The 24,880-nt window shown below is 43.6% G+C and overlaps 1 protein-coding gene across 2 annotated transcripts in view; it reads left to right on the top strand.

The window, feature by feature from the left end:
* Cfdp1 (craniofacial development protein 1) overlaps window positions 1-24,880 on the top strand; it is a 97,501-nt gene that overhangs the window by 57,134 nt on the left and 15,487 nt on the right. For both annotated transcript variants that reach the window (XM_028892750.2, XM_028892749.2), the window contains exon 6: window positions 24,626-24,784. In XM_028892750.2, the coding sequence (XP_028748583.1) occupies window positions 24,626-24,784 (159 nt within the window). The remainder of the gene's footprint in view (window positions 1-24,625; window positions 24,785-24,880) is intronic.

The raw sequence follows: 24,880 nt of genomic DNA, 5'->3' as shown, positions 1-24,880 counted from the left end.
ATTTCCGAATGCTATAACAAAATCAGTTGGGTTTCCCTTAGCAGCTTTGAGTCTCACTCTGGAGTAGGACTAGTAAGGTCAAGAATGGCAGCCAGAGAAGTATAGCTGATGCCGTGCTGGGCAGGCAAGTACTGCACACCCTTCTAATCACAGCTGTCAGCATGTACACACAATTCATTAAAAACTGATGCCTTGTCAGTGAGACCTAGTGAAGAAAACATAGCATCATTAGAGCATAATTAACTGGAAAGGGGAACATTAAAAATTGCCCTGGGAGTGGAAGCTCTGTGCCTTTGAGCCAAATGTAACACTAGCCTAAGAAGAGAGTGGTCATCATGAAAATATTTTCTTTCCTTCCCAGTCAGGAAGCAGAGTCACAATGGAGACCACTGCTCTGCTGTGCATTTTGAATGTGCAGGAAACAGCCAGCCATTACCAGCAGAGCTTTTCCTGCTGATGAATGAACCCTGAGGACACAGTGACCTGTCTTGTTAATGAGTTCATGAAGAATCTGGTCCTTGCATTGACCCTGTCCTTAGAAGCTTTCTGTGAAGCTGAAACAGCATTTCTCTGATTTAGGAGTTAACCCTGAGTGAGCAAATGGAAGCCAGAGCGAGAAAAGAACTGTGTGGCAGAGAAGCGAAGTCTGCCAAGGGGCTTCTATGTCTTGGGCTTTTTATTTTGACTCCATTTGCAGGGACGTGCTGTGTTGTGTTGTCCTGTTGTGTTTTTCTTGATGTGGTAGTTGTAACTGATGGTGTTTCTCTGATTTCTTTTTCAGCATGTTACTTGCATATAGAAATCTGCTGGGTCTGTGTGTTAGTTTACATCCTGTCACTACTGAAGAGTTATCAGATCGGAGAGTTTCCTAGTGGAATCCATAGGGTCCTTTATCTATAGAATCATAGCACCTGAAAATGATCTTTTGACTTCGCCCTTTCTGTCCCTACCCTTTTATTCCTCCTTCAAGTTATTTGGATTTTATTTTTTGATCACTCTTTCATTTTTTCCTGTTTATTGATTGGGTTGTTTGCTATCCTATTTGGTTTTTGAGTTCTTTGCAAGTTAATATATTCCTGATTCTACATATTTAATAAGACTGGAGAAAATGGATTTTGTTTTTTATTTTAGTGGTAATGCTTTAATTTCCCCCTCATTTAGTGTAATGTTGGCTATAGATTTATTGTGTATACATGCATTATGTTCTTTCTACTCCTAGTTTCTTCAAGACCTTGTCATGATTGAATACTAGTGTCCAAAGCCTTTCAACATCTGTTGAGACGATCACGTGATTTCTGCCCTTGAATCCATTTATGCACTATATTCCATGTATTGTTTTGCCTATGTTGAACCATCCCTGAATCTCTGGAAGAAAACCAACTTAATCACAACAACTCAGATTTTTTTTTTCAATTAAATTACTTTTTTTTTTTTTTTTTAAAAGACAGAGTCTCACTACGTAGCTTTGGCTTGCCTGAAACTCCTCATGTAAACCAAGTTGGCCTCAGACTCATAGAGATCCACTTGAGTGTTGGGATCAAAAGATGTGCCACCAGCCAGGTGGTGGCGGCGGCGCACGCCTTTTATCCCAGCACTCAGGAGGCAGAGGCAGGCGGATCTCTGTGAGTTCAAGGCCAGCCTGGTCTACAAAGTGAGTTCCAGGAAAGGCACAAAACTACACAGAGAAACCCTGTCTCAGGGAAAAAAAAAAAAGATGTGCCACCACACCCAACCTCACTCAAGTTTTTAAAGAGCACTAAACTTGAGAAGTCACAAGAAAGGAAATGCAAATGACCTCTACACTTTAGAAAAGATGCTGCATTTTTCTCAGTGAGGAAAAAAACTCACGGATTTGTTTGTTCGTTTTACATGTATCAGGGTTTTGACTTCATTATGTCTAAGTACCATGGGCATGCATTGTCTGCGGAGCCCAGAAGAGGACATCAGCTCCTCTGGAACTGGAGTTATATGGGCACTGAGACTCAAACCCAGGTCCCCTGGAAGAACAGCCAGTGTTTTTACCCACTGAGCCGTCTCTCCAGCCCCAAACCCACAGATTCAAGTCATTAGGAGAAGCTGTTTTTCACCAGATTTGCAGAAACCAGAAAGTTCAATCACACTACTTTTCAAGGCCTGTGTTTATTATAAACCACCTGCACACTGGACCTTCTCCCCTCAGTGACTTTGCTCTCCTGGGTATCACCTCCTCAGCATCAGTGGTAACCACAGGACAAATCATGGTCCTTCTGTACCATAGAGTGGCCTTCAGCTTTAAAGGAGTGGGATGTTCCTTACGTGTTGGTGGGAAGGAACTGTAAATGATTGTGGATGTTCAGATTCTCTGAGTGGACATAGTCAGAACTCTGGGGCTGGCAAGATGGTTCAGCTGGTAAATGAGCCTGCCACCAAGTCTTAGGACCTAAGTTTGGTTCCTCAGAGCCACATGGTGCAAGAGAAAAGTGACTCCTGAAAATGGTCCTCTGATGGACACAAGAGACTGTGGTGTGTGCAGGCATACTCACACACTCATATACAATAAATTAAGTAAGTAAATATAATAAAACATTTCATCTTTAGAAAAGAAATGAGAAAAAGTACGTGAACAGAGTATATTGGAACAGGTAGATTATTTTTTACTGGGGCATCTTTTTGCTCATTTTTTAAGCCATGCCTCTAGACTTCAGTTTGTTAGACTGAGATTGTGTTTCTCTTCTTTTAAAGATGTCTTCTATTTATGTGTGTGCATCTGTGTGTGTGACTAGGCACATGTATGTGTGGGTGCCTGCCAAAGCTGGAAGAGGACATTAGATCCTTTGGAGCTGGAGTTAGAGATGTGTGCTAGGATCTGAACTCTGGTTCTCATGATTGAGCAGCAAGGACTCTTACCTCTGGGTCATCTCTCTAGCCCATGTTGCATGTAAGTGGTATAAAAAGACAAGAGGTTTATTGTGCCATTGCATGGCCCGCCCTCCCTCCCTCCTTCCCTCCCTCCCTCCCCCCCTCCCTCCCTCCCTCCCTCCCTCCCTCCTCCCTCCTTCCTTCCTTCCTTCCTTCCTTCCTTCCTTCCTTCCTTCCTTCCTTCTTTTGCTGACCATATCTCCCCAACCACCAGCCTTGGCTTCTGCTTCACAACTGGTTACCCCAGTCACCTTGTAGACTGACTCTGGGGCTTGTGCCTCAGAGATATGCGGGTGTTAGAAAAACAAGTGAATGCAGGCTTCTCTGTACAGGGGAGGTTCCTGTGACAGCTCTGTCCTCATGCCTCTTCTGGTCCGGGGCAGGGCGACATTTGTAAGTCTTCATGGACAAGATTACAAAGAGGTTACAGGTGCTAGACACAGGAAGGTGGTCAAGCAGTTCTGGGCTTTTCCAGAGGACCAGGAGGTAACTGATAACCCAGTGCTTCTGTTCCACATGGGCTCTTGTAGAGCTTAATAATTAGTAAAGCTCTTAGTCTCTCCTGAGTTAAATTGATACCTCAGCCACTGAAGGGGAACAAATGGAAGAGTACTTTCTCCAGGGTGGGGCAGTGCACACAGCAGATGAATTAGGAGCGCAGCCCAGAAGCCTTGGCATGGTCACGCCTTGCTAACCACCATAACTTCCTTCTTTATGTATAATCAGCTTGTGGAGAGTGTGAGGATGGCGGTGTGCTTTGTTAATAACTGGAGTGTGGTATGAGGGGTTTTAAGTATTTCCTTTCTTGTCTCTTTTGGTTTTCTCCTCTACTTTAAAAAAAAAAAAAAAAAGCTCCACAACTCTTGTTTGATGGCAATCTCAGCAGCGTTTCAGGGCTCCCCTTCTTGATTTCTATCTGACAGAGGCATGTTTTCTTGTAGTTTTCCTTGGTCCTGAAGCAAACATATATCTGAAACAGGTAACCATCAAAGATTTATCATTGAGAATTCGCCTGAGCACAGCACACCCCGTTTAGGCAGTGGAATGAGTATAATGGTTCTGACTTTGCTGAGACACAATTTTCCTTTTGGGGGTGCAGTCATGGAGACAGTCTGTTACATAGTGCAGGCTAGCCTGTATCCTCCCACCTCTCCTGAGCGCTGGGGTTTCAGATGCACACCACTCTTACCCACTGAGCCTCTCACTGCCCCAGTTTGCGCTTTAGATGAGTAACATTGTCAACGATTTTCTTTTATGTTGACCCAGTAGCCATGTAGATACCTCTCCTGCTCATCAAGGAATGTTATTAAGAACATGAGCAGGCACAGAAAGACAAGAAGTGTTTACTGGAGATATCTTGGTATGTGTATACATATCTATATATATAAAACTTGACCGCATAAGACAACCCAATGTTTTAAATAAAAGTAGACAGACTTCATAAAAGAAGATAGATAAATAAGTACATGAAGTATGTTTGACATTAAGAGACTTCAAGGAAGTGAAAGGCAATCCATGTTAGTTGAAATGAGATAAGGAACACCAAATGTTGGCAAGGATATAGAGCAGCCAAACTCCTAGGAGAGTTTCCAACTTAGAGAATTATTGGGCATCATTGTTGTTAAGCTTAATATGCACCTACTCCATACTCAGCAATTCTGCTTCTGTTTTCATTCAAAAGAAATGAAAACGTGTGAATTTTAAAGACTTCATGCAACCATATTTTATTCCTAATAGTGTAAAACTGCTAACAGCTCAGGTGTCCAGATATAGGAGGATGGATTAGCAAAGTATGGCAATAATGAGGACCCAGCCATTGGTCCTTGTAACACCGGTGAGTCTGGAGGGCATTGTGCCACATGAAAGCCACCAACCACACACAAGTTGTTGTTCGAATCTAAATGAAAGCCACCAACAGACACAAGTTGTTGTTTGAATCTAAATGGTCTTTTAATAAAAAACCCAGAGCCAGATATCAGGGTAAAAGTTGAAAGATTTTGAAAAGAGAAGCAGAACAGCCAGCCACTGGTTCTTACCTCTATAAAATCCTCAACCTAAAGAGAGTGAGTTCCTGTTTCTTCATGCCTTATATACCTTTCTCTGTCCAGACATCATTTCCTGGGATTAAAGGTGTGTGCAACTACTGCCTGGCTCTTTTTCTAGTGAGGCCTTGAACTCACAGAGATCCAGACGGATCTCTGCCTCCTGAGTGATAGGATTAAAGGTGTGTGCCACTATCATCTGACCTCTATGTCTGATCTAGTGGCTGGCTCTGTCCTCTGATCTTCAGGCAAGCCTTATTAGTGTACACAATATATCACCCATTTCCTCTTTTTTTGTCTAAAATAATAAAAGGTTATAACTAATATAAGAAAAACAATATATATAATAAGTATATACAATATATATAGTCAAGAGTTATATTAACAATGTCCAGTCCATAAACATTTGACAAAAATTTAGAGAAAATACTCCTTTATGTATCCTATTTTTGTGAGTCCAAAATGTATCTAATTCACGTTCTATCCTAACTTGTATTACCAACCAAAAATATCTTTTTATGTCTTTCAGTCTTATACACTTTACACCTCTTCAGTGAGTAACAAGGAAAACTATAACTGTCTAATCTTCAACTCTCTCAGAGACCTGAGAAGGAAATAATATTACCTAAGTAAGTGGGAAGTGCAAACAAGCAACTTCAAAAAATGTGAGAAATGACAGAAACAGCTGCTGCCTGGACAGTCACCCAAGATTTCTCTGCAACATTGGGGCATCCATCTTTGTTCAGCCTATAGGCCCAGCATATCTGACAGACATCATCATTTAAAGCAGGATTTTCTAAAGGGCCTCCCTACCTTACCTTGGCAAGGTTCAGCAGTCCTTCCTTTTGTGTCCTGCTTGTCCATTTTGGACATCATATTGTCAGCAGTTGAGACAAAGGCATTTTCTTGCCCAGTGGCTTACTTGCCACAAAGAAAATAAACTCCATGTGGAGTTTTTTCATTGCCCATCATCTTCTCTGAAGTATATTGGTGCTGCCAGGAGCAGACATGTCTCACTGTCATTTAAAAAAAAAAAAAAAGAATCTATGTTATTAAAACATTTTAAACGCCATATCTTATAGATCTCAAGTGTTTGAAGATGACCTGTCTGTCTAAACTATATCTGTTTGACCTTAAAAACATACCTAACCTGACTACATGTTGGATTGTAATAGGTGACTAATTACTAACTTGCATTTCTTTATATTCTAATTAGTTGGTAATAATAACTTTCAAGGACTAGCAATTTGCATTACATTGTTTTTTTTGTTTTGTTTTGGTTTGGTTTGGTTTGGTTTTTCGAGACGGGGTTTCTCTGTGTAGCTTTGCGCCTTTCCTGGAACTCACTTGGTAGCCCAGGCTGGCCTCGAACTCACAGAGATCCACCTGCCTCTTTTTGTTTTGTTTTTTAAGATTTATTTATTTATTATGTATACAGTGTTCTGTCGGCACATATCCCTGCAGGCCAAAAGAGAGTGCCAGATCTCATTACAGATGGTTGTGAGCCACCGTGTGATTGCTGGGAATTGAACTCAGGACCTTTTGAAGAGCAAGCAGTGCACTTAACCTCTGAGCCATCTCTCCAGCCCTCACTTTGTGTTTTAAGAGCTGGAATTTGCTTCATTTTGTCCTAGAGACTGGATGGCTTGCCTGAGAGGCAGCCTTGCAAAATAGTAGCAAAAGCTCTGTGGATACATTGTGCTTGGGAATGGACCTGATTGTAGAGTGAGGGTCATTCTCAAGAGATATGTAAACTCTTCATGCTCTAGTCATTAAATCATGAATCTGCTAAGTAGGATTCTGTAAAACCTTTTCTGTTAGGCACTGAAAGGATATTCTAGCTTCTTACTTTTTCATTCCATCAGTATACTCAATGAGAGTTTTTTTCATCTGTTTTTCCAATGGAGAAAGAGCAATAAGTTAATGGCTACCCTATCCCAGCCTCTCTTGAATATTAAGTCTATATATTCATTGTTTTTTAAATCTGCCTCTTTGCTGACTTAATAACTACATCTAGTTAGGACCAGTTCAGCTTATGTCCATGCTTTAACGTTTGGGTGACTACTTGTGCTTCGGCCAAAGAAATCAGGAGCTTGCTTAAATGGTGGTCCTCAACCCTTAGTGTATTCCTAGTGATGTGCAGATGATGGGGCCTTGCTCCTAGAGTATGTCTTGGGGAACAAGAAAGGGACCCTAGAATTTGCATTTTGTGTATGTTTCTACTTACATGCACACTTATGAAGGTCAAAGGACTCTCCTCCTATGTGGGTTCCAGGAGTCAAGTTGGACTGCCTTTACCCACACAGCCGTCCTGTGGGCCCCAAGTTTGTATTCTTAGTTTGTATTCAGGGATTCCAGAGCTGATGGTTCTTAGACTTCTGAGGAACACTAAACAATATGTGGTGGGTGTTGGAGGAGAAGCAGGCAGTAGATGTTCTTGGTGTTCTATTTATCATGCACTGTCAGGAGCCAGAGCTCCCAGGAACAGGAACCCTGGGTACGCTGTGTCCCTGGCTTCAGCATGACTGCTGGCACAGACTAGGAAGGAATACAGGACATCGTGAATGAGCAAATGAACTAATTAGAGCAAATGGCATATGCACAGAGTGCTATCAAAAACAGCTCCATTCAGGAACTTTGATGTTGTGGAGAGGACTGCAGAGCCGTAAGTACGGTGTTTATTAAGAAGGAAGAGGACACTAAAGTACTGCAGCAGCAGAGGTGAAACAGGACAGCTTCAAATGAGGAGGATGAAGACACCAATGGGAAGACTGAAGAGTCTCCAGGATCCCCCTTTGGGGGTTGTTAGATTGAACTCACATGTGCCAGGCACATACAATACTATTGAGCTACACTATATCATCATCCCCACCTACCCAAAAAAAAAAAAAAAAAAAAAAAAAAAAAAAAAGGTTAACCCAAACTGACTACCAGTGATTGGTTATTTATTTATTTATTTATTTTGGTTTTTTGAGACAAGCTTTCTCTCTGTAACAGCTCTAGCTGTCCTGGAACTTGCTTTATAGACCAGCCTGGCTTTAAACTCAAAGAGATCCGTCTACCTCTGCTTCCTGAATGCTGGGATTAAGGCATGTGCTACCACCACCTGGCTAAAATTTGTATTTTTTAATATAGATAGAGTCTTACTATGTAGTCCTGACTAGCCTGGAACTCTGTAGATCAGGCTGGCTTCATAGAGATGCACCTAACTGCAGTTTGAGTGCTAGAATTTAAAGTCTGTGTCACAAAGTCTACACACACTCCTGTGTGTATCTCTCTCTGTGTGTCTGTGTGTGTGTCTGTGTCTGTGTTTTTGTGTGTGCTATGCTTGTGTGGATTCCTATGGAGGTTAGAAGACTTAGGATCTTCTGGAGCTGGAGTTAATAGGCAGGGTAAGAAAGGGTGCCTGGGCTTGGGTACTGGGAACCAAACCTGGGAAGAACAACAAAGCCATCTCTCCAGTTTCCAGTGAATTTTTTTTTAATCAAAAGTATACAGATGTACAGTTTGAAAAGCCAAAATATATCATACCAGTCACCTGACTGAAACCTGTCTTCTGCTTCCTAGACACAGTCACTTAGAAAAAAGAATAAAAGCTTTCTAAGCTGCTACTCCTCTCCCTCCCTCTCCCCCAACTCTCTGTTCCATATTTTAAAATAATGTGCTTCTGTAGTGCTGTTTCTTGTTTTATAAGTTTTACACAGTCTCTATTAATTTCCTCTAGCCTTAAGAAGCACCAGCTTGGCTGGGTATAGCTCATTGGGTAGAGTGCATGTTTAGCATGAGAAGGCCCTCAATTTTGTTCTCAGGGTAGAAAAAGTAAGCAGCTGCCCATCCTGTTTGAGACAGGGGGGTGAAATATTCTTGTACTAGCTTCCTTTCCATGGCACCTTTTTCATGATGACGGTCACTGTGTTTAGCTCGGTACTCAAAGGGTGTGGACTCTATTTCCTGTTATAAAAATATACTTTTTATCGTCTGGCTGGTTTTCTGTTTCCATTTTTTTTTCCAGACTCCATCAAAGCTTAAAGTCTGGCTGAAGACTATTTTCTACTAATTTCTACTGTATTATATATTTGATATAGTCTTCTGTTTTATATTGGATATTTTGGTTTTTTATAATTTGTATGATGGAGCATCAGAGTCAGGTCCTCACAAATGCTAGACAAGCATTCTAACATCAGACCATAATCCTGGCCCCTGCATTCTGCGATCTGTCCACCTTCCTCCATTCCCTTCGTGATCCCTTCCAGAGCCTCTCCTCTTGCTCAATCCTGTGGTCTTTGCTCTCTCAGCTTTGTTCTGGGACTCCTTTGTGGACTGTCCTTCTTCCCTGGTCCTATAACTTCCTCTCTCTGGGTTGATTTTTCCCGGTTGTCATAGAACTCATCTTCCAGTGCCTTCCTCAGGAGCAGGTTTGTGAGAAGTGAAGTGTGTGGTAGTGAGTGTTCTTTCTGCCTTCGCTTCTCTGGTACAGCACCGCAGCCGAGCAGAGTCTTCCCTGGAGAACGGTGAGAGGAAGCTGTCAGTCTTCCCGCTTCCAGAGCTGCTCTTGACAAGTCCAGAGCAATTCTGAAGTTGGGGGCCTTTGTATATGACCTCATTTCACCACACTTCCACCCCCCAAAAGCTTTCGTTTGTTCGCTTGCTTGCTTGCTTGCTTGCTTGGAGACAGGGTCTTGCTTTGTAGCTTGCCTAATCTCCTAAGTCCTCATGATAATTCTCCAAGTTCAGTCTACGAAAGACTGGAATCACAGATCTGACCCACCATGCCTGGACCTTTGGAAGTTTGGAAGTTTTCCAGTCTTCTTTTTATCCCCAAGATCCTTACTAGGCACCAAGAAGCCCACCAGTGAGAAACACCAGTTCCTTTTTGCACCTCTTCCTGGCTAGTGTCACTGCCTCTCTAGTTCTGCTGTGCACACAGCTCAAGTCCCCACAGAATAGGAAGCTAGTGTCTGTATGAGTGTCTCACATTGATATGGCTGGGCACAGCTGGAGGAATGCTTGCTTTTCTGAAGCTATCCTGTGCCTGTAGCAAATATGTAAACCTGATGATTTCTGGCAGATTCTGACAAGAAATGCAGTTGGCTAAGTACTGAGTTAGTTAATTGCTCTGATTATATCCATCAAGTTATATATAACTTTGAAAGTGGCCCCACTTCCTTCCTCCAGGCTGGAGGACACAGGTTCAGGAGCAGAGGCTTATCTAGCATATGTTAGGTCCTATGTATTGTGTATTGCTAGCAACACATACTTGTACACGTACCCAAATACAACGCCAACCCCCAACACATGTATACAAGCTCTAGTGACCCCACAACATACCCACACACACCCCTAAAAGGAGCCCAGCTGTGTTGTCTCCAGTGAAAGTGGGAAAACCTACAATAAAGAAGTCTTTGGTTGTTTTCATGATCTAGTTATTACAGAGTTCCATTTTTGTATAAAATGAACCTGCATTTCTTTCACTTACTGCAAATTCTATCCTAGAGGAAAACATTCATCAGCATTCCTTTCCATTCTTGTTGTTGTTGTTGTTGTTTTTGGTTTTGGTTTTGTTTTGTTTTTCAAGACAGGGTTTCTCTATGTAGTTTTGGTGCCTTTCCTGGAACTCACTCTGTAGACCAGGCTGGCCTGGAACTCACAGAGATCCACCTGCCTCTGCCTCCCAAGTGCTGGGATTAAAGGCGAGCGCCGCCACCGCCGCCCAGCTCCTTTCCATTCTTTTCTTTTTAGTTATTGTCACTGAAATGATTGTAACCAAGTATCTAACATTAGCGTTTATGACATGATGGTGGAACATTCTGCAGATCCTCAGGATGGTGCAGGCCAGCCTAGGCTAAACTCCACACTTCTGACAACTATGCAGAATGTCTGTCATATGTTGCAATAAACAAATGCTTTTCTGCTGCTGATTTGAAGTTCACAGCTGCCTGGAAATTGCTAAGGATGGACAGCCACAAAGGCCCTAACCAAAAGAGTTTCACTTAAATCATTTCACTTATGAGAATTTATGTGTGATGTACAAAATTAATATTATTTCCCAAGATTCATACATTCTTTTAACAAATATTTATTGAGTACATACCAGGACCAGACAGTGTGCCAAGTGATGTCATCTGGAGAGTGAGTGCCAGAAAAAAGTGCCCAAAATTGATTGTTTAGAAAGTTCCCAGAGATCTTTAGAGAAACTAAAATTTAACAATCAGACCAAGTCCAAATAGAAAGCCAGTTCTCGGGTTTGGGGGGATGTTATACAATAGATCGGCTTTTCTTGATTTGAAATTCAAGGGACTTATTTGGGGTTGGGAGGTAAAACATATCTTGCTGCCAGATATGACTTACCTTCAGAAAAAAGCAGAACAAGCAGCTCTTAGATCCCAAGTCCACTAATGTTTCTAGCAGTAACAGTTTAAATTTGGGGACTGGAGAGGAGATGCCTTAGTGGTTGAGTATACTTGATGCTTCTTCAGAGGACCAGAGTTTGGTTCCTAGAACCCACATCAGGTTCATAAATGCCTATAACTCCAATTTCGTGGGTCCAATACCCTCTTTTGAGTACCTCGAGACCTACCCAAATGTGTACAAATGTATGTTACATACATATAAAAAATAAATACTTCAAAATTTTTAAATTTGTATGTGTGTGGATTTTAGAGTACATGTTTTTATTTGTTTTGGTTTTTCAAGATGGTGTCTCTGTATAGCTCTTGCTGTCCTAGAACTCACTTTGTAGACCAGACTAGCCTTGAACTCACAGAGATCCACCTGCCTCTGCCTCCCAAGAGCTGGGATTTAAGGTGTGTGCCAGCATGCCCAGCGTAGAGTGCATCTTTTGGAGGACACATGAAGACCATAGTGGAGACTGCTGGAAGCGTTAGTGTGCCGAGAATTGTGATTTGTACATTGACAGCCACCACCGTCAGATGCTCCACCTCCTGGGTGCCTCTGTCGCGGCTGTTCTTGCACATTTCTCCTTGGCCTTCCAATGAGACACCGCCTCCTTCCTCTTATAGCCTTCCCCATCTCTTTGCTCCCTGTTCTGCTCAGCTACACTTCCTGTGTGTAAGGTTTTTGTTGTTTTTTTTTTTTGGGGGGGGGGGGTTTGGTTTGGTTTTTATGTTTTTCAAGACAGTTTCACTGTGTAGCCCTGGCTGTTCTAGAACTTACTCTGTAGACCTTGAACTCAAAGATCCACCTGCCTCTGCCTCCTGAGTGCCGGTATTAAAGGTGTGTGCACCACCACTTGGTTCTGTGTGCAGTTTTTAAAGAAAGTAACTGCTTGTTTGCATATTTGTCTCTTGTGGGTGAATTAAAAGAGAAAAAATTCTGTGTCTCTGTCTCCAGTGGCAACAAAGGGTTCGGCTCACCAAAGGCATTCTGTAGATAAGGGTTTAGCCGTGTCTTATCTCTGGCTTAATTACCACTCTTCAAGGCGGTTATTATTACCCTCATCTTACTAATGGGTTACTTGAGTTTCAAGAAGTTAACTTGTACAGAGTACAGATAAATATGTAGTAATTAGGTGGTGGGTAAAGCCATAGCGCTCCAGTGCATTAGAAGCATAGATTCAAGGTAGTGTTGGCAACACCTAGAACTTTGCTACACAAATAGTTCCCAGGCATCCTGCCATCCTGTCCACACCCGTTATGAGGGTTTTTGTGGTGACGACCAAGTGTTCTAAAATTAGATGATGATAATATACCAACAACCATTGTACCAGCTGTGATGGTGCTCTCCTCTAGTCCAAGCACTTGGGAGGCAGAGGCAGACGGATCTTTGAGTTCGAGGCCAGCCAGCTATAGAGGGAGTTCCAGGACAACCAGGGCTACACAGAGAAACCCTGTCTTCACCACCACCACCACCCCAAAAAAAAAACATTGAGTTCTATGCCTTATGTGGGTGGGCTCACTATTGTGTGAATTATATCCCAATAAAGTTATTTTAAAAGTATTCTCTGACATTAAAAATTGGCTGGTTGGGGCTGGAGAGATGGCTGAGCAGTTAAGAGCACTGACTGCTCTTCCAGAGGACTCAGGAATTATTAAAAAAAAAAAAAAAAAAAAAAAAAGAAAGAATTAGCTGGTCATCAGATTTCCCAGCTTTCAGAGCATAAGTTTAGTAGCTTATATTTGGGTGATTTCCATTATCTTCAGAGTGATTGAGGCTGTGGTTTGGGTTTGGTTCTGGTTCTCACACGCATGCCCCACTTTGAGCTGTATCGTTCAGGTGAGACTGTCGGTGCCCATGCGCAGTCTCCTTCCTGAGTCCGGACTGTGAGAGCATTGATGGTGCTTGCTCACTCAGTCCTTGCAGAGTTCCTAGTCCAGCCCGTGGTAACAGGAATGGCAGGCAGCACAAAGCCACTGGTCCCCCAGGAGAGAGTAGAAGTCCTGAGAGCCTCATTCATCGGGGGGGTATTGTGCCCCCAGAGCATGTGTCAGGACAACCGGGAGAACTGAATTCTCCGCCCTTCTCAGTCACACTTGAATTTTTTATAGTAGTCTAATCTTAGTTGACGTGTCTGCTGGGTCAGCTAACTTTATTTCATCGCCTGGCCGCCAGTGACAGCTTGAGATTGTTAACAGCTTTAGTAGATGTTTCTACCATCTTCTACTCACGTCTTTTCTTTGTGACCTATGGTGGCTATGAGTACAAATGCAGACGCACTGAGGAACCTAGGTACAAATGAAACCATCACTCAGCAAGTAGGGATTCATAACAGAACTGTCCGTATTTCTATGTGAAAGGCTGCTCTCACACCCACGGATTGGTAGCTTAAGGAAGGCAGCTGTGCTTACCCGTTTTCTCTGGCTCTAGAGATGGGGATTCTTATTTTGGTGGTCAGTGGTGCAATGAGTAAAAGCCTTCCATCCATTCAAGAAGCAATGTTGTGGTTGACAGATGGCCTGGCTGTGGCCACCATCTATGAAAACCATTTCCTGCGTCCAAAAAAGAGGTAGGTGGAGGGAGAGAAAGTGAAAGAATTTTCTGCTTTTGGTCCCACGCTACATGAGAGCAAATATTTCTTGAAAAATTGTTAAAACCCATTACATTTCCTTAGCAGAGTGACATTTTGGGATTCCAGCTGCCTTCCTGAAATCACTTGCATGCAGATCTTTGCTTCTCACGGGTCCCTTAGTTCTAGATTAGCAGGGGTGGCAGGACAAGGGAAAAGCTGCTGAAAGAACATCTGGCCTTCTGAGGAGAGGTGGGAGCTGCCCCAGGAGGCAGAAGGATAGGTTGAGGTGAGCGTCATTGCATTTTTCAGTGAAGTTTTTTAGCAGGACTGTAGTTTCCATGAGACCAGAGACATTCCTCTAGCAATTGAGCAAGCCAGCGTGTTGTAGATGCTGACCAGAAAGGGATTTGGGAATTGGACTCCCAGAGGAGCTTCCCGACCACTTCAGCCTCATCTAACATATCTCACACTCCTCTCCAGACAGAATGCTGAACTATTAGTAATCACAGTTGTGTCCAGTGCTGACTTCCTTATTTGGGATTTCACGTGCTATTTAGTGGCAGTCGGAGGTGTAGAAGAGCTGGAGAAACGTCCACAAAAGTATATGTGAGCCAGCTATTAAGAGTCATTTGGAGCCATGTGATTAGTGTGCCTACCTCTTCCTAAAAAGGGCCAGATATGACCTGTTTTAAATGAGGTGTCTATGACGTAAAACTGAAGGGATTGTTTCTGGTCTGACTGAGGACACCTTCATGTCCTGAAATTTAAACATGACCTCAACCTTGGAGATGCCTATGAATTTACATTTTATTTTCATTGACATCTGGATTTTTTTGTTTGGTTTTTGAGATGGGTCATGTGTATTAGTTCAGGATGGTCTCAAGGTCCCTGGGTAGCTGAATTAGATAGTGAGCTTCTGCTCCTGTCTTGCCTCCGTCTTCCAAGTTCTGGAATTATGGGCATGCGCCACTAAAGCTGTCTTTAAATATTAACATATCCAGGGTTGGTTGTTCAGTGTTTTGTTTATTGAGACAGGGTTTTACGTATCCTATGCTGACCTCAAACTCATAATATAGCTGAAGATGACCTTGAACTTCTGCTCCTTTTGCTTCCACTTCCTGAGTGCTAGGATGATAGGCATGCGCCATCATGCTTGGTTTACTTGATCCTGGAAGCTAAACTGAGGGCTTCCTCCTAGGCAAGCACTGTACCCGCTGATATATCTTCAGACTCTGAGTGTTGGTTTGTTGTAAGGCGACAGAGAGGGAGGGAGGGATGGTTTAGAAAATGTGCCAAGTCCTCCCTGAGCGGCTAGCCAGACGCCCATCATTGAGCACATCTGTCTTCTGTTTTGCTTCTCTCCGGGGCTAGCCTAGGGAGCTGTGTCCAGCCGTGTTGTCCTAACAGGAGTATTAATTATGGGCTTGGCAAGGTCATAGCAGAAAGCTAAGCAATGTTCTCCTTGAGAGATCATTGCCTTTTAAATGTCAGATTCTGGGTCTACCTGGACTCCTCTTAGCTTTGTGGTTCGGATTGGTTGGGAGCCCATGTGGAATCGGTATCTGGAAAATGAGCTGCATCTTCCTCCACTGAGCTCCCAGGGCTATGCCTAAAGCAAAATGCCATCATGGTCTTTATTAGAAGCTGTGTTTAATGATTTTTTTTTAAATTCCATCTCAGAAATGTAAATGGTCTGTTATATTGGTCAATAAATAATTGTCCCCAGCTTAATCTGGGGACACAAATGAAAGCAACAGCAGTTTGTACCTCAGGAACAAAACATCCCCTCTCCATGCATAATCCTCTTCCCATTAAACTAAATATTTCCTCTCAAAGAGCTTGCCACTGCCTTCCTTTCTTACTGCCAGGAAACAGTGGCGTGCCTTTCCCTGTTTGCCAGGAGGTCCTCCTGCCCCACCTTGGGAATGGCTCCAGGAAGGAGACTGCTGGAGCAGAGTCAGGAAGGGCTGCGGAATTCTCTCTTTCCTTGGGAATAAGGGAAACCACACTGGAGTGGGACTGGGACTGCATTAGAATTCCTAATGTCTGAGAGTCAGAGGCTCTGCCTTGCCACCAGCTTCATGTCATTTGCCCCTCGTGGTTCACACATCTAGGTGCATTTCTGTGGTGTTGCCCTGAGAGGCCCAGTCCTTAGGCTGTGCTCTTCAAACCAGGGCTCTGCTAGTAATTCCATGATCCTTCACCATTTCTTTTGTGCTGTTCTCGTGAGTTTAAGACTTTCTCATGCCAGAGCTTATTATCCTCTGGGGATCTTCTGTGTGTTTATCCTTCTAGTAGGATCCTTTACTGTTCATTTACCTGATTGTGTATTTAGATATGGCTGGACATAACAAAATAAGGTACTAGAAATAAGCAACCAGAATTTCCTGGACTTCTGGTACAAGTTAATCATCCTCCATAGTACAAGTTAATCAGAGAGAGGAAGTGTGCCTACAGTCATCCCCTTACTATAGGAACAATACTTAATGTCTTCAGTCGAATGCTTGAAAAAAAAGGCAAAGTGGATTCCACTAACCAAACACCCAGCACACAACGAAATTAGTCCAAGAGGTTGTTAGGGGAGGGAGGAGGAGAGTGAGAGAGCAAAAAGCCTTCTCGGAGTAGGGACATTGAGGGGTAGACAGACAGACAGACAGACAGACAGGGAAGAGGAACAAGAGGCAAGAGAAGCAAGAGAGGGAGCTGTGCCTGGCGGACACTTTTCAGGGGTGCACACGTCAAGTAGCTAATGGTGGAAAGGTGCCTGGTGACGGATGATGACGAGGTAGGCTGCTGCCGCTGGTTACTAACATTCAGTATATGCTGACCTCACACTGTGCCACTGATGGTACAGCAAACACATCCAAGCCTTGTCAAGGTAGCATGCTCAGCAGAATTGTTTGACCTAAATCTGTCCACAGAAGACAGGTGAATCCAGTGAGCAACAATCTATGAGACAGCCAGAGTAGACTCTTAAAAATTAATAATGACACCAAGGCCAGAAGGCAGAAGACTGCTCAAGATTAAAGTTTAAAAGGAGACTAAGACACTTTGAAATGTGCTGTGCTGGGAAGAGTACTAAGTTTCTTGGGTATATGAGGTGTTGAGTTTATGTAGGAGAGTGTCCTAGGAGATGAAAGCTGAAGTACTGAGAGGTGCCGTGGGATGTCTACAAATTACTTAAGAATAGTTCCATACTGTCCCCGAAAGTATAAAGGGGAAAAAAAGCGTATGTGGCCAAAAGTTAATTGACGAATCTAAGTGAAGCTTGTTCAAATACTGGCAGTGCTGTGTCTCTCCCTCTGACATTTTCAAACTGGAAAGTTGAAATCTTAAACTGATTTCCCGTGGCCTTTCCGAATTGTCTTCTTATTGTTATAAAACAAGCAGCAGAGTGGGGTGGAGGGCAAAAGCACTGACTAACATTGCTTCCCATTTCTGCCTTCCAAGAACTAACCAAGCCCAACCCTGCACAACATCCAAGCTCAGAGGAGGTCAGGGAAGTATGACTAGACTGGTGCCCGTTTCTCTCGTTATCATTATAAACGGTGTGCCTTATAGAAGAAGGCCTTTGTTGGTTGGCTGCTTGATTTTGAGACAGGATCTCACTTTGTAGCGTTACCTGAACCAGTTCACTGTGTAGACCATGCTAGCTTTGAACTCATGGAGACCTGCCTGTCTCTGCCTCCTGAGTACTGAGATTAAAGGCACATGCCACCATGCCTGGCCTGAAAATCTTCTGATTGGCCACATGATAGCTCAATTTTAAGTTACCTTTGTGAATCTAAGTAATATTTTTGCTTTAAAAATAGTTTTTTGGGGCTGGGCAGTGGTAGCACACGCCTTTAATCCCAGCACTCTGGAGGCAGAGGAAGACAGATCTCTGAGTTTGAGGCCAGCCTGGTCTACCAAGCCAGTTCTAGGACAGCCAGTGCTACACAGAGAAACCTTGTCTCAAAACAAACAAATCAAAAATTAGTTTCTTTTGAACAATAAAAGATAAATTAGGTATGTAAATTCAGTGCTTAGAGAATAGGTATACATTTTCCAAAATAGTTATTGAGGTAGAATTTCTCCATTGAGAGTGGAGTTAGCTGGCTTCTAGCATCTTCTCAGGCTGTACATCTGTCCACATAGCTCTGGAACCAGAATACGGAAAATGAGCCATGTCTTCCAGTGGTTCCCAGGGAAACTTGTATTATTCCTAAAAGGAAACCTGCACCCTCGGCTGCTTAGTCAGCTCTCATTGCTACGGCATACCTGAGAAAAAGAACTTCAGGAAGGAAAGTTCATTAACTAAAAATTGTTTTACATTTCTTTATTTTGTGTGTGTGCTCAGGTGTGGTTAAACAAAGAACATCTTGCAGGAGTCGGTTAACCTTCCACCATCAAGGTTCAGAGGTCAAACTCAGGTCATCAAGCTCCCTTACCTACTGAATCATATCACTGGTTCTTTATTTTGGAATCGTGTGTTTTCCATCATGGTTTCAGAAGTTCTGTCTGTGGTCAGCTGGCCCCATAACTTTCAGATCTGACACTCGCTGTCTTAGTTAGGTTTCTATTGCTGTGATAAAGCACCATGACCAAAAGCAACCAGGGGAGGAAAGGGTTTATTTCACTTCCACTTCCATATCACGGTCCATCATCAAAGGAAGTTTAAGGGAGGAAGTCAGGGCAGGAACCTAGAGGCAGGAACTGGACCAGAAGCCATGAAGATGAGCTGCTTACTGGCTTGTTCCTCATGGCTTGCTCACCTGCTTTGTTATATCGTCCAGGACTACCAGCCCAGGAGTGGCACTTCCCACAGTGAGAACCCTCCCACATCAACCATCAGTGGAGAAAATGTACCACAGGCTTCTCTACACACCAATCTTGTGGGGGCATTTTTTAGTGGAGGTTCCCTCTTTCAAAATGACTCTTAACTTGTGTCAGGTTGATATACTAGGCAGCACACTGACAGAAAATCAGGGAGGAACAAGCCATTTGCCTCAGTAGCCAGAAAGCAGAGAGAACAGAAAAGGAAGGATCCAAAGACAAAAATACACCTTTAAAAGGCATGTCTAAAGCCAGATGTGGCATATCCCTGTAACCCCAGCACACAAGAGGCTGAATGAGTCCAAGCTGAGCTATATAGTAAGTCTGTGTCAGGTTTTTAAAAATAAATGAAGAGTATGGAAGAGTATGCCTCCAGTGACCCTCTTCCTCTAACTGGGCTCCACTTCCTAATAGCTCATTCAGCTGTGAATAGATTGGTCAATTAATTAGATGCTGCCAACAGCACCAATCTGAGCAAGGGATGGGAGGGTGTAATTCATATTCCAACCATAACAGCTGCCATTGCCTCAGCTCTCCACCCCCTTCCATTCCCCTCTATCATGGAAATTCTTACCCTGTTAACACTTGTAGTCTGCATAGATTTGCCTGTTCTGGACATTTCATATAAATGGAATCATGTGATCTGCATTCTCTGTGACTTTCTTCTTTGACTTAGTGTAGTATTTATATGGTTCATCCATCTTGTAGCATGTATATAGGGATTCCCTCCCTCCCTCATCTCCCCATACCTTAAGACAGGGCCTTGTGTATCCCAGGCTGGCATGGAACTCATCCTGTAGAGGGGGTTGACCTTAAACATCTGACTCCTGCTAGGATCATAGGTATTCTCAGTTTGACTAAGCACATCTCACTCAAGTTAGGGTTTGCTTGGGGGCAGATTCAGCAGCTCAGCTTTGAACCTGTAATTGATATGTATTTTATGTAGTTGAAGCATCTACGTGCAAAGAGGAAAACTAGTTTGGTGGAATCTTGCTTTCTGAAGAACTGAGGCATGTTCTTCATAAACCTGCTCAGAAGCAGGAACAGAGTGAACTTGAAGTACCATGCCATAAAGCTCACATTATTGACTGACAGTGCATATCCATTTGCATTTTTTGTTTTTGCTTCTGGTTTTGTTTTTGAGGAAAAGAGTCTCACCGTGTAGCCTAGACTGGCATCATTCCCAATCTTCTGTCTTGGTCTCCTGAATGCTGGGATTACAGGAATGTTCCATCACACCTGGCTTATCCTTTTGTATTAAATATGTGAAGCAAGCGTGACAGTTGCTGGGTATACCAAGAAAGAAGTAAAGGGGGGTCCAGTCTCCCCAACACTTGGTCAAACCTGGACTCCCTCCGGAAGTTCCAAACTAGGCACATCAGTAAGCACACATAATACATTACTCTGTGTGTGGACGCAACCCAACTGAGTTGGCTGGTCTCAGAACCAAAGGTCAGCAGAGGACCACACTTCACAGAGGGGAGGGGCATTAACTGTCTCGTGGATGTGAGTCCAGCAGGTCAGCCACATTGGTGTCATTTGAGAACACTGAGCTCCAGTTAACTGTCTCCAAATCAATGGCCTGATTACAGCAGAAACCAGAAACCATGTAGCTAAAGTACTTCTGCTCTGGGGAGGGGATTCAGGTCTCACTGGTGGAAATGGAGGACCCTTACCTAGGAGGAGTTCTTCATTCAAATTGAACCATGGTCAGCTACAATTGCATTGTCCTCTTTGAGATTGCCAGCTGAGAGTCCACAGCAGATCAGATCAGATCTCCACACTGAACACATGGAGAGGGACGCATAGCATTGTTTTTGAAGAGACATTTGCCATTACAATAATCAGGTATGCTTAATTCACATATTTAAAAAAATCTGGCCGGCGGTGGTGGCGCACGCCTTTAATCCCAGCACTCGGGAGGCAGAGCCAGGCGGATCTCTGTGAGTTCGAGGCCAGCCTGGGCTACCAAGTGAGCTCCAGGAAAGGCGCAAAGCTACGTAGAGAAACCCTGTCTCGAAAAAGCAAAAAATAAATAAATAAATAAATAAATAAATAAATAAATAAATAAAAATCTGAAGCTAGCCTGGGCTACATGGCAAGACCCTATCTCAGGGAAATCAAACCACACCAACAAATGCCCTTACTATAGGATTAGCACGGGAGCAGTCGAACTGAAGAGCAGTGTGTCAGTGTGAAGCTGTGAGATTGTGGCTGCTGGCCAGCTCTCGTTTTCACCTTTTGTTGGTAGGTGCCACATCTTCTCCTGGAGTTGTGTCAGCTTCAACAGTATAAAGAGTTCTGATGGGCCGGGCGGTGGTGGCGCATGCCTTTAATCCCAGCATTCGGGAGGCAGAGGCGGATCTCTGTGCGTTCGAGGCCAGCCTGGTCTCCAAAGCGAGTTCCAGGAAAGGTGCAAAGCTACACAGAGAAACCCTGTCGTGAAAAAAAAAAAAAAAAAAAGAGTTCTGATGGTTCTAAACCCACAAGATGGTCATTAGGACTTCTTCATAGGAGTTTCTGCCTTCGGGTTCCGTGTTGAGATGGGTGGGTCTAGAGAGGCTTTGTCACCGCTGGCTTCAGTCCTTTCCTTGAGTGCTCTGCTCTGATCGGGGTTTTGGGGAGATTAGTTAACAGGTGGGTAGTGAAATCAGCCATCAGAGATTTGGATTGTACTTTTCATTCTTAGAGCTTTCAGCTAATCTAGGGAAAACCCAGAGGAAGAGCAGCTCCAAGCCTGCAACAGGGAGTTCTCAGATTGAGCTTTCCTCACATTCCTACAAGGTGCCAGGCCTACACCCAGCCCTGGAAAGTAGTTCATGTGTGTGCCCCTCCCTTGTAAACAGAGGACAGACTCTAAGGACAGGCAGCTCTCTGCCAGAGTCTGCTGCAGATGATTTGCATGTTAGTGGTTCTGCCAGTTTTGATGTGAGGTGTAGACTTGAGCCTAGCTCTATAAATATTCTAAGGAGAGCTCACTAGTGCTCCAGACATGTGCTGTACTTGCTGGTCCACTTGGATTGATTTTCTGTCTGTCAGTTCAAGCACGGTGTTGAGTCTTTTTGTTAGGAGGAGGGGATTTTTTTTTCCTTTGAGTAACTGAGTAATAGTTAACTTTTGAGTAACTGTGCTGTCAAATTGGGAACTTGGTCAATTAAAAGTCTAAAAATCTTATGCCGTGAGTAAGCTTTTTGCTTCAGTGTGGGTGAGACAGAGTAAGACAGCAGAGTGTGGCGGCTCACGCCTTGAATCCTAGCACAGACAGGTAGATCTCTTGAGTTCTAGGTCAGCTGTGTGTACATAGCAAGTTCCAGGCCAGCTGGGCTACATAGTGAGACCGTGTCTCAACAGAGAAAAAGGAATGAGTAAGGCATGGATGAGCTCCAGAACAACAGGGAAAGTGGACCTCTCTTCCTCCCCCAACTGAGCAATAGTAGAAATGGGAGTGTGCAAGCAGATACAGGATTTGTGTCCCAGGCTGTGGGGTCATGCACAAGAGAAGCCAGCAGCTGGTGTGAGGAGCACTGAACTAGTCCCAGGTCCACCACTGTGGACTGTAACAGGTTTGTTCCCTCACAGTGCAGTTTGGCTAACAAATATGTGAAATAAGGTTATATTAAACAGCCCCTCAGCGACTTCCTCTTTAGAGTCTTCTAGTAAATGGTCACAGTTTGCCTGTTTGTTACCCTATTTACTAGATTTTTTTTTCTCCTCATAGCCAAAGATCAGACCTTGTAGCTGTGTGTGTGTGTGTGTGTGTGTGTGTGTGTGTGTGTGTGTGTGTTCCTAATTTCAAGCACAGTGGAGCTGCTATCTCTGTTGAATGACTATAATTGATGGATGAAAAAAGATGACTTTAAATCCTGTTTCAAACCAAGAACTCTCCTGTGGGTGTCTAGTTATTGGAATTGCTGTTAAAGATCACAGGGAAGGAAGGTTTTGTATATCCTCGAACCCCATTGGCACATTCTGCCAACCTCTTCAGTAGGGGCCTCTTCCTCAGTTCCTTTCCAGACCTTGTAAATAGACAGTAGCCTAGGTCATAGCGGAGGATGAGCAGCAGTAGGACTCTTCCTACAGAGAGCAATGAATCCATGTCCCTGCTGAGGCACAGAGCAGAGAAGACACATGTAATATCTGTTTCCTTAACGGGAGGGTATACCTTGTAGTTGAATTTTCTTATGATCACTGCTTAGTACTACCACACAAAAAGGACCAGGGTCCTTTCATATATGTATACAGTGCATTTTGATCCCATTTAGAATTATCTTAAGCAAAGTAGATCTCAGAAAACTCTTAAGCAACTTCTCATCTTGGAAACACTCAAGTCCTGAGGCCTCATTTTGTCCCGTATCTGCGTTTTCTGTTGGTTTGGCCTTGGTTGTATTTTTTGTTTAACCTCTCTTAATTTTGTTTATTTATCCAATTGATCTTAATAATGAATAAGCCCAGTGTGTAGGGGAATGAACTAGCCTGACATCCTCTGTATCAGTGTTATCAGAATAAGAATGTTTGTACCACTCCCGAGTCTTGTGTTTTTGGTGTGGGCACTAACCTGTTGGCCTATCCTAGGGCACAATTAGCCCACAGTCCATGGTTTCGTATTAGTTTGGAATGATAATAGGTCGGCTAAGAAACAATTCCCTTCGGCATTAAATCTGAGGTTATCTACACCAGTAGCCAAATGCAAGTCAGATGGGAAGGCACTGGGAGAGTAAGCATTGCAGTGCCAGCCTGCGCTGCCTGCATATCAACTCTTGCCTATCTCTGTGAAGCAGAAAATAACCTCCAGTTTCCTCCAGCAGAGAATTCATTTTAATTTTATAAAGCCCAAAGCAGGCTGGCAAGATGGCTTGGTGGGTAAAGGCCCTTGGCACCTGACAGTCCAAGTTTACAAGCCTGGCATCAATGCCCAGATAAAGGTTGAGGGAGAGACTCAACACCACAAAGTTGACGTTTGATCTGCACATCCCTGCCCCCCACCCACAAAAAAAATAATGTTTTTTAAACCCATGTTCTTTCTGTAGTTTCCTCCTCTCATATCACCTTCTTACGAACTCTGGTTGCCTTCTGTTTGCCTTATCTCATTCATGTAACATTGACTAGAAACATTCAACCTGCTGAGACTCGAATTTGGCATTTTGGGTTTCTCCCACAGCTCATGATAGATAGCATCATCAGCAAGTAGAGCACAGGCTGTACATTCTCTGCTTTGGGATGTTCTCTACCTCCTGGGAAAAAACCAGGCCCCGTTTCCAGGAGTTGAAAGACAGTTGCCTTTAAAAGGCCCTATTACAGTGCTATGACTTCTTGCTTGTATGTTCTAGGCCCTGGTTCTTACTCTGTGAAATAGTCCCCTGGGGCTTCAGAACACAAGCGAGGACAGTGATTCACAGTGGCCAACAGTTAACTGCACCTTGACCCCTATGCCGGATGCTGTTTTGGCCCTTTACATGAATAGTTCCCACCATCCATGAGTAAGCATTCAGTGTAGATTGGGAAATCGAGACACATGTACTTGAACAATTAGCCTTGAGTCATTGGAACAGAGCTAGAATTTGGACCTATGCATGTGACTCCAAAGCCTTGTCTGAACCCCACCATCCTCCTCCCGCCCTGCAAGCAGAGACTTGCCTCGCACACACAGGCCTGAAGGGCTGCGGGCTTCCTGTCAGCTGTGCAGCTGAGCTGTCGTGTGTGTGTGTGTGTGTTAGGCAGGAAAGGCGGATTAGGATTCTACCTGCCTACAGTTTCCACATAGAAAAGAAAATGCCCTAAGTACCAGCATGGCTCCATTGAGACAGATGGATCCAATCTAGGGAACCCTGGGTCCACCAAAACCAACAAACAAAACATTGTTAATCCAGAGGTCAGGGTTCTTATATTCATTTTTTCCTTTCCATAGGATAAAAAGGTCAAGTGGCATGAGCAGCCTTTTGGGGAAAATTGGAGCAAAAAAACAGAAAATGAGCACGCTTGAGAAGTCTAAGCTGGACTGGGAGAGCTTCAAGGAGGAAGAAGGGATCGGTGAAGAACTGGCTCTCCATAACCGAGGGAAAGAAGGGTAAGGAGCAATTCTGCCCTCTGCGGCCTCAGAACTGCAGTGACTCTTTCAACCATCCTGTTCAGCAAGCAGGAGTTTTCCACTGTGCAATGAAAA

This window comes from Peromyscus leucopus, chromosome 5, assembly GCF_004664715.2.
Source record: "Peromyscus leucopus breed LL Stock chromosome 5, UCI_PerLeu_2.1, whole genome shotgun sequence".
Lineage (NCBI taxonomy): Eukaryota > Metazoa > Chordata > Mammalia > Rodentia > Cricetidae > Peromyscus > Peromyscus leucopus.
Note: the sequence above shows the minus strand (reverse complement) of the source record. Positions and strands in the feature narration are given on the sequence as shown.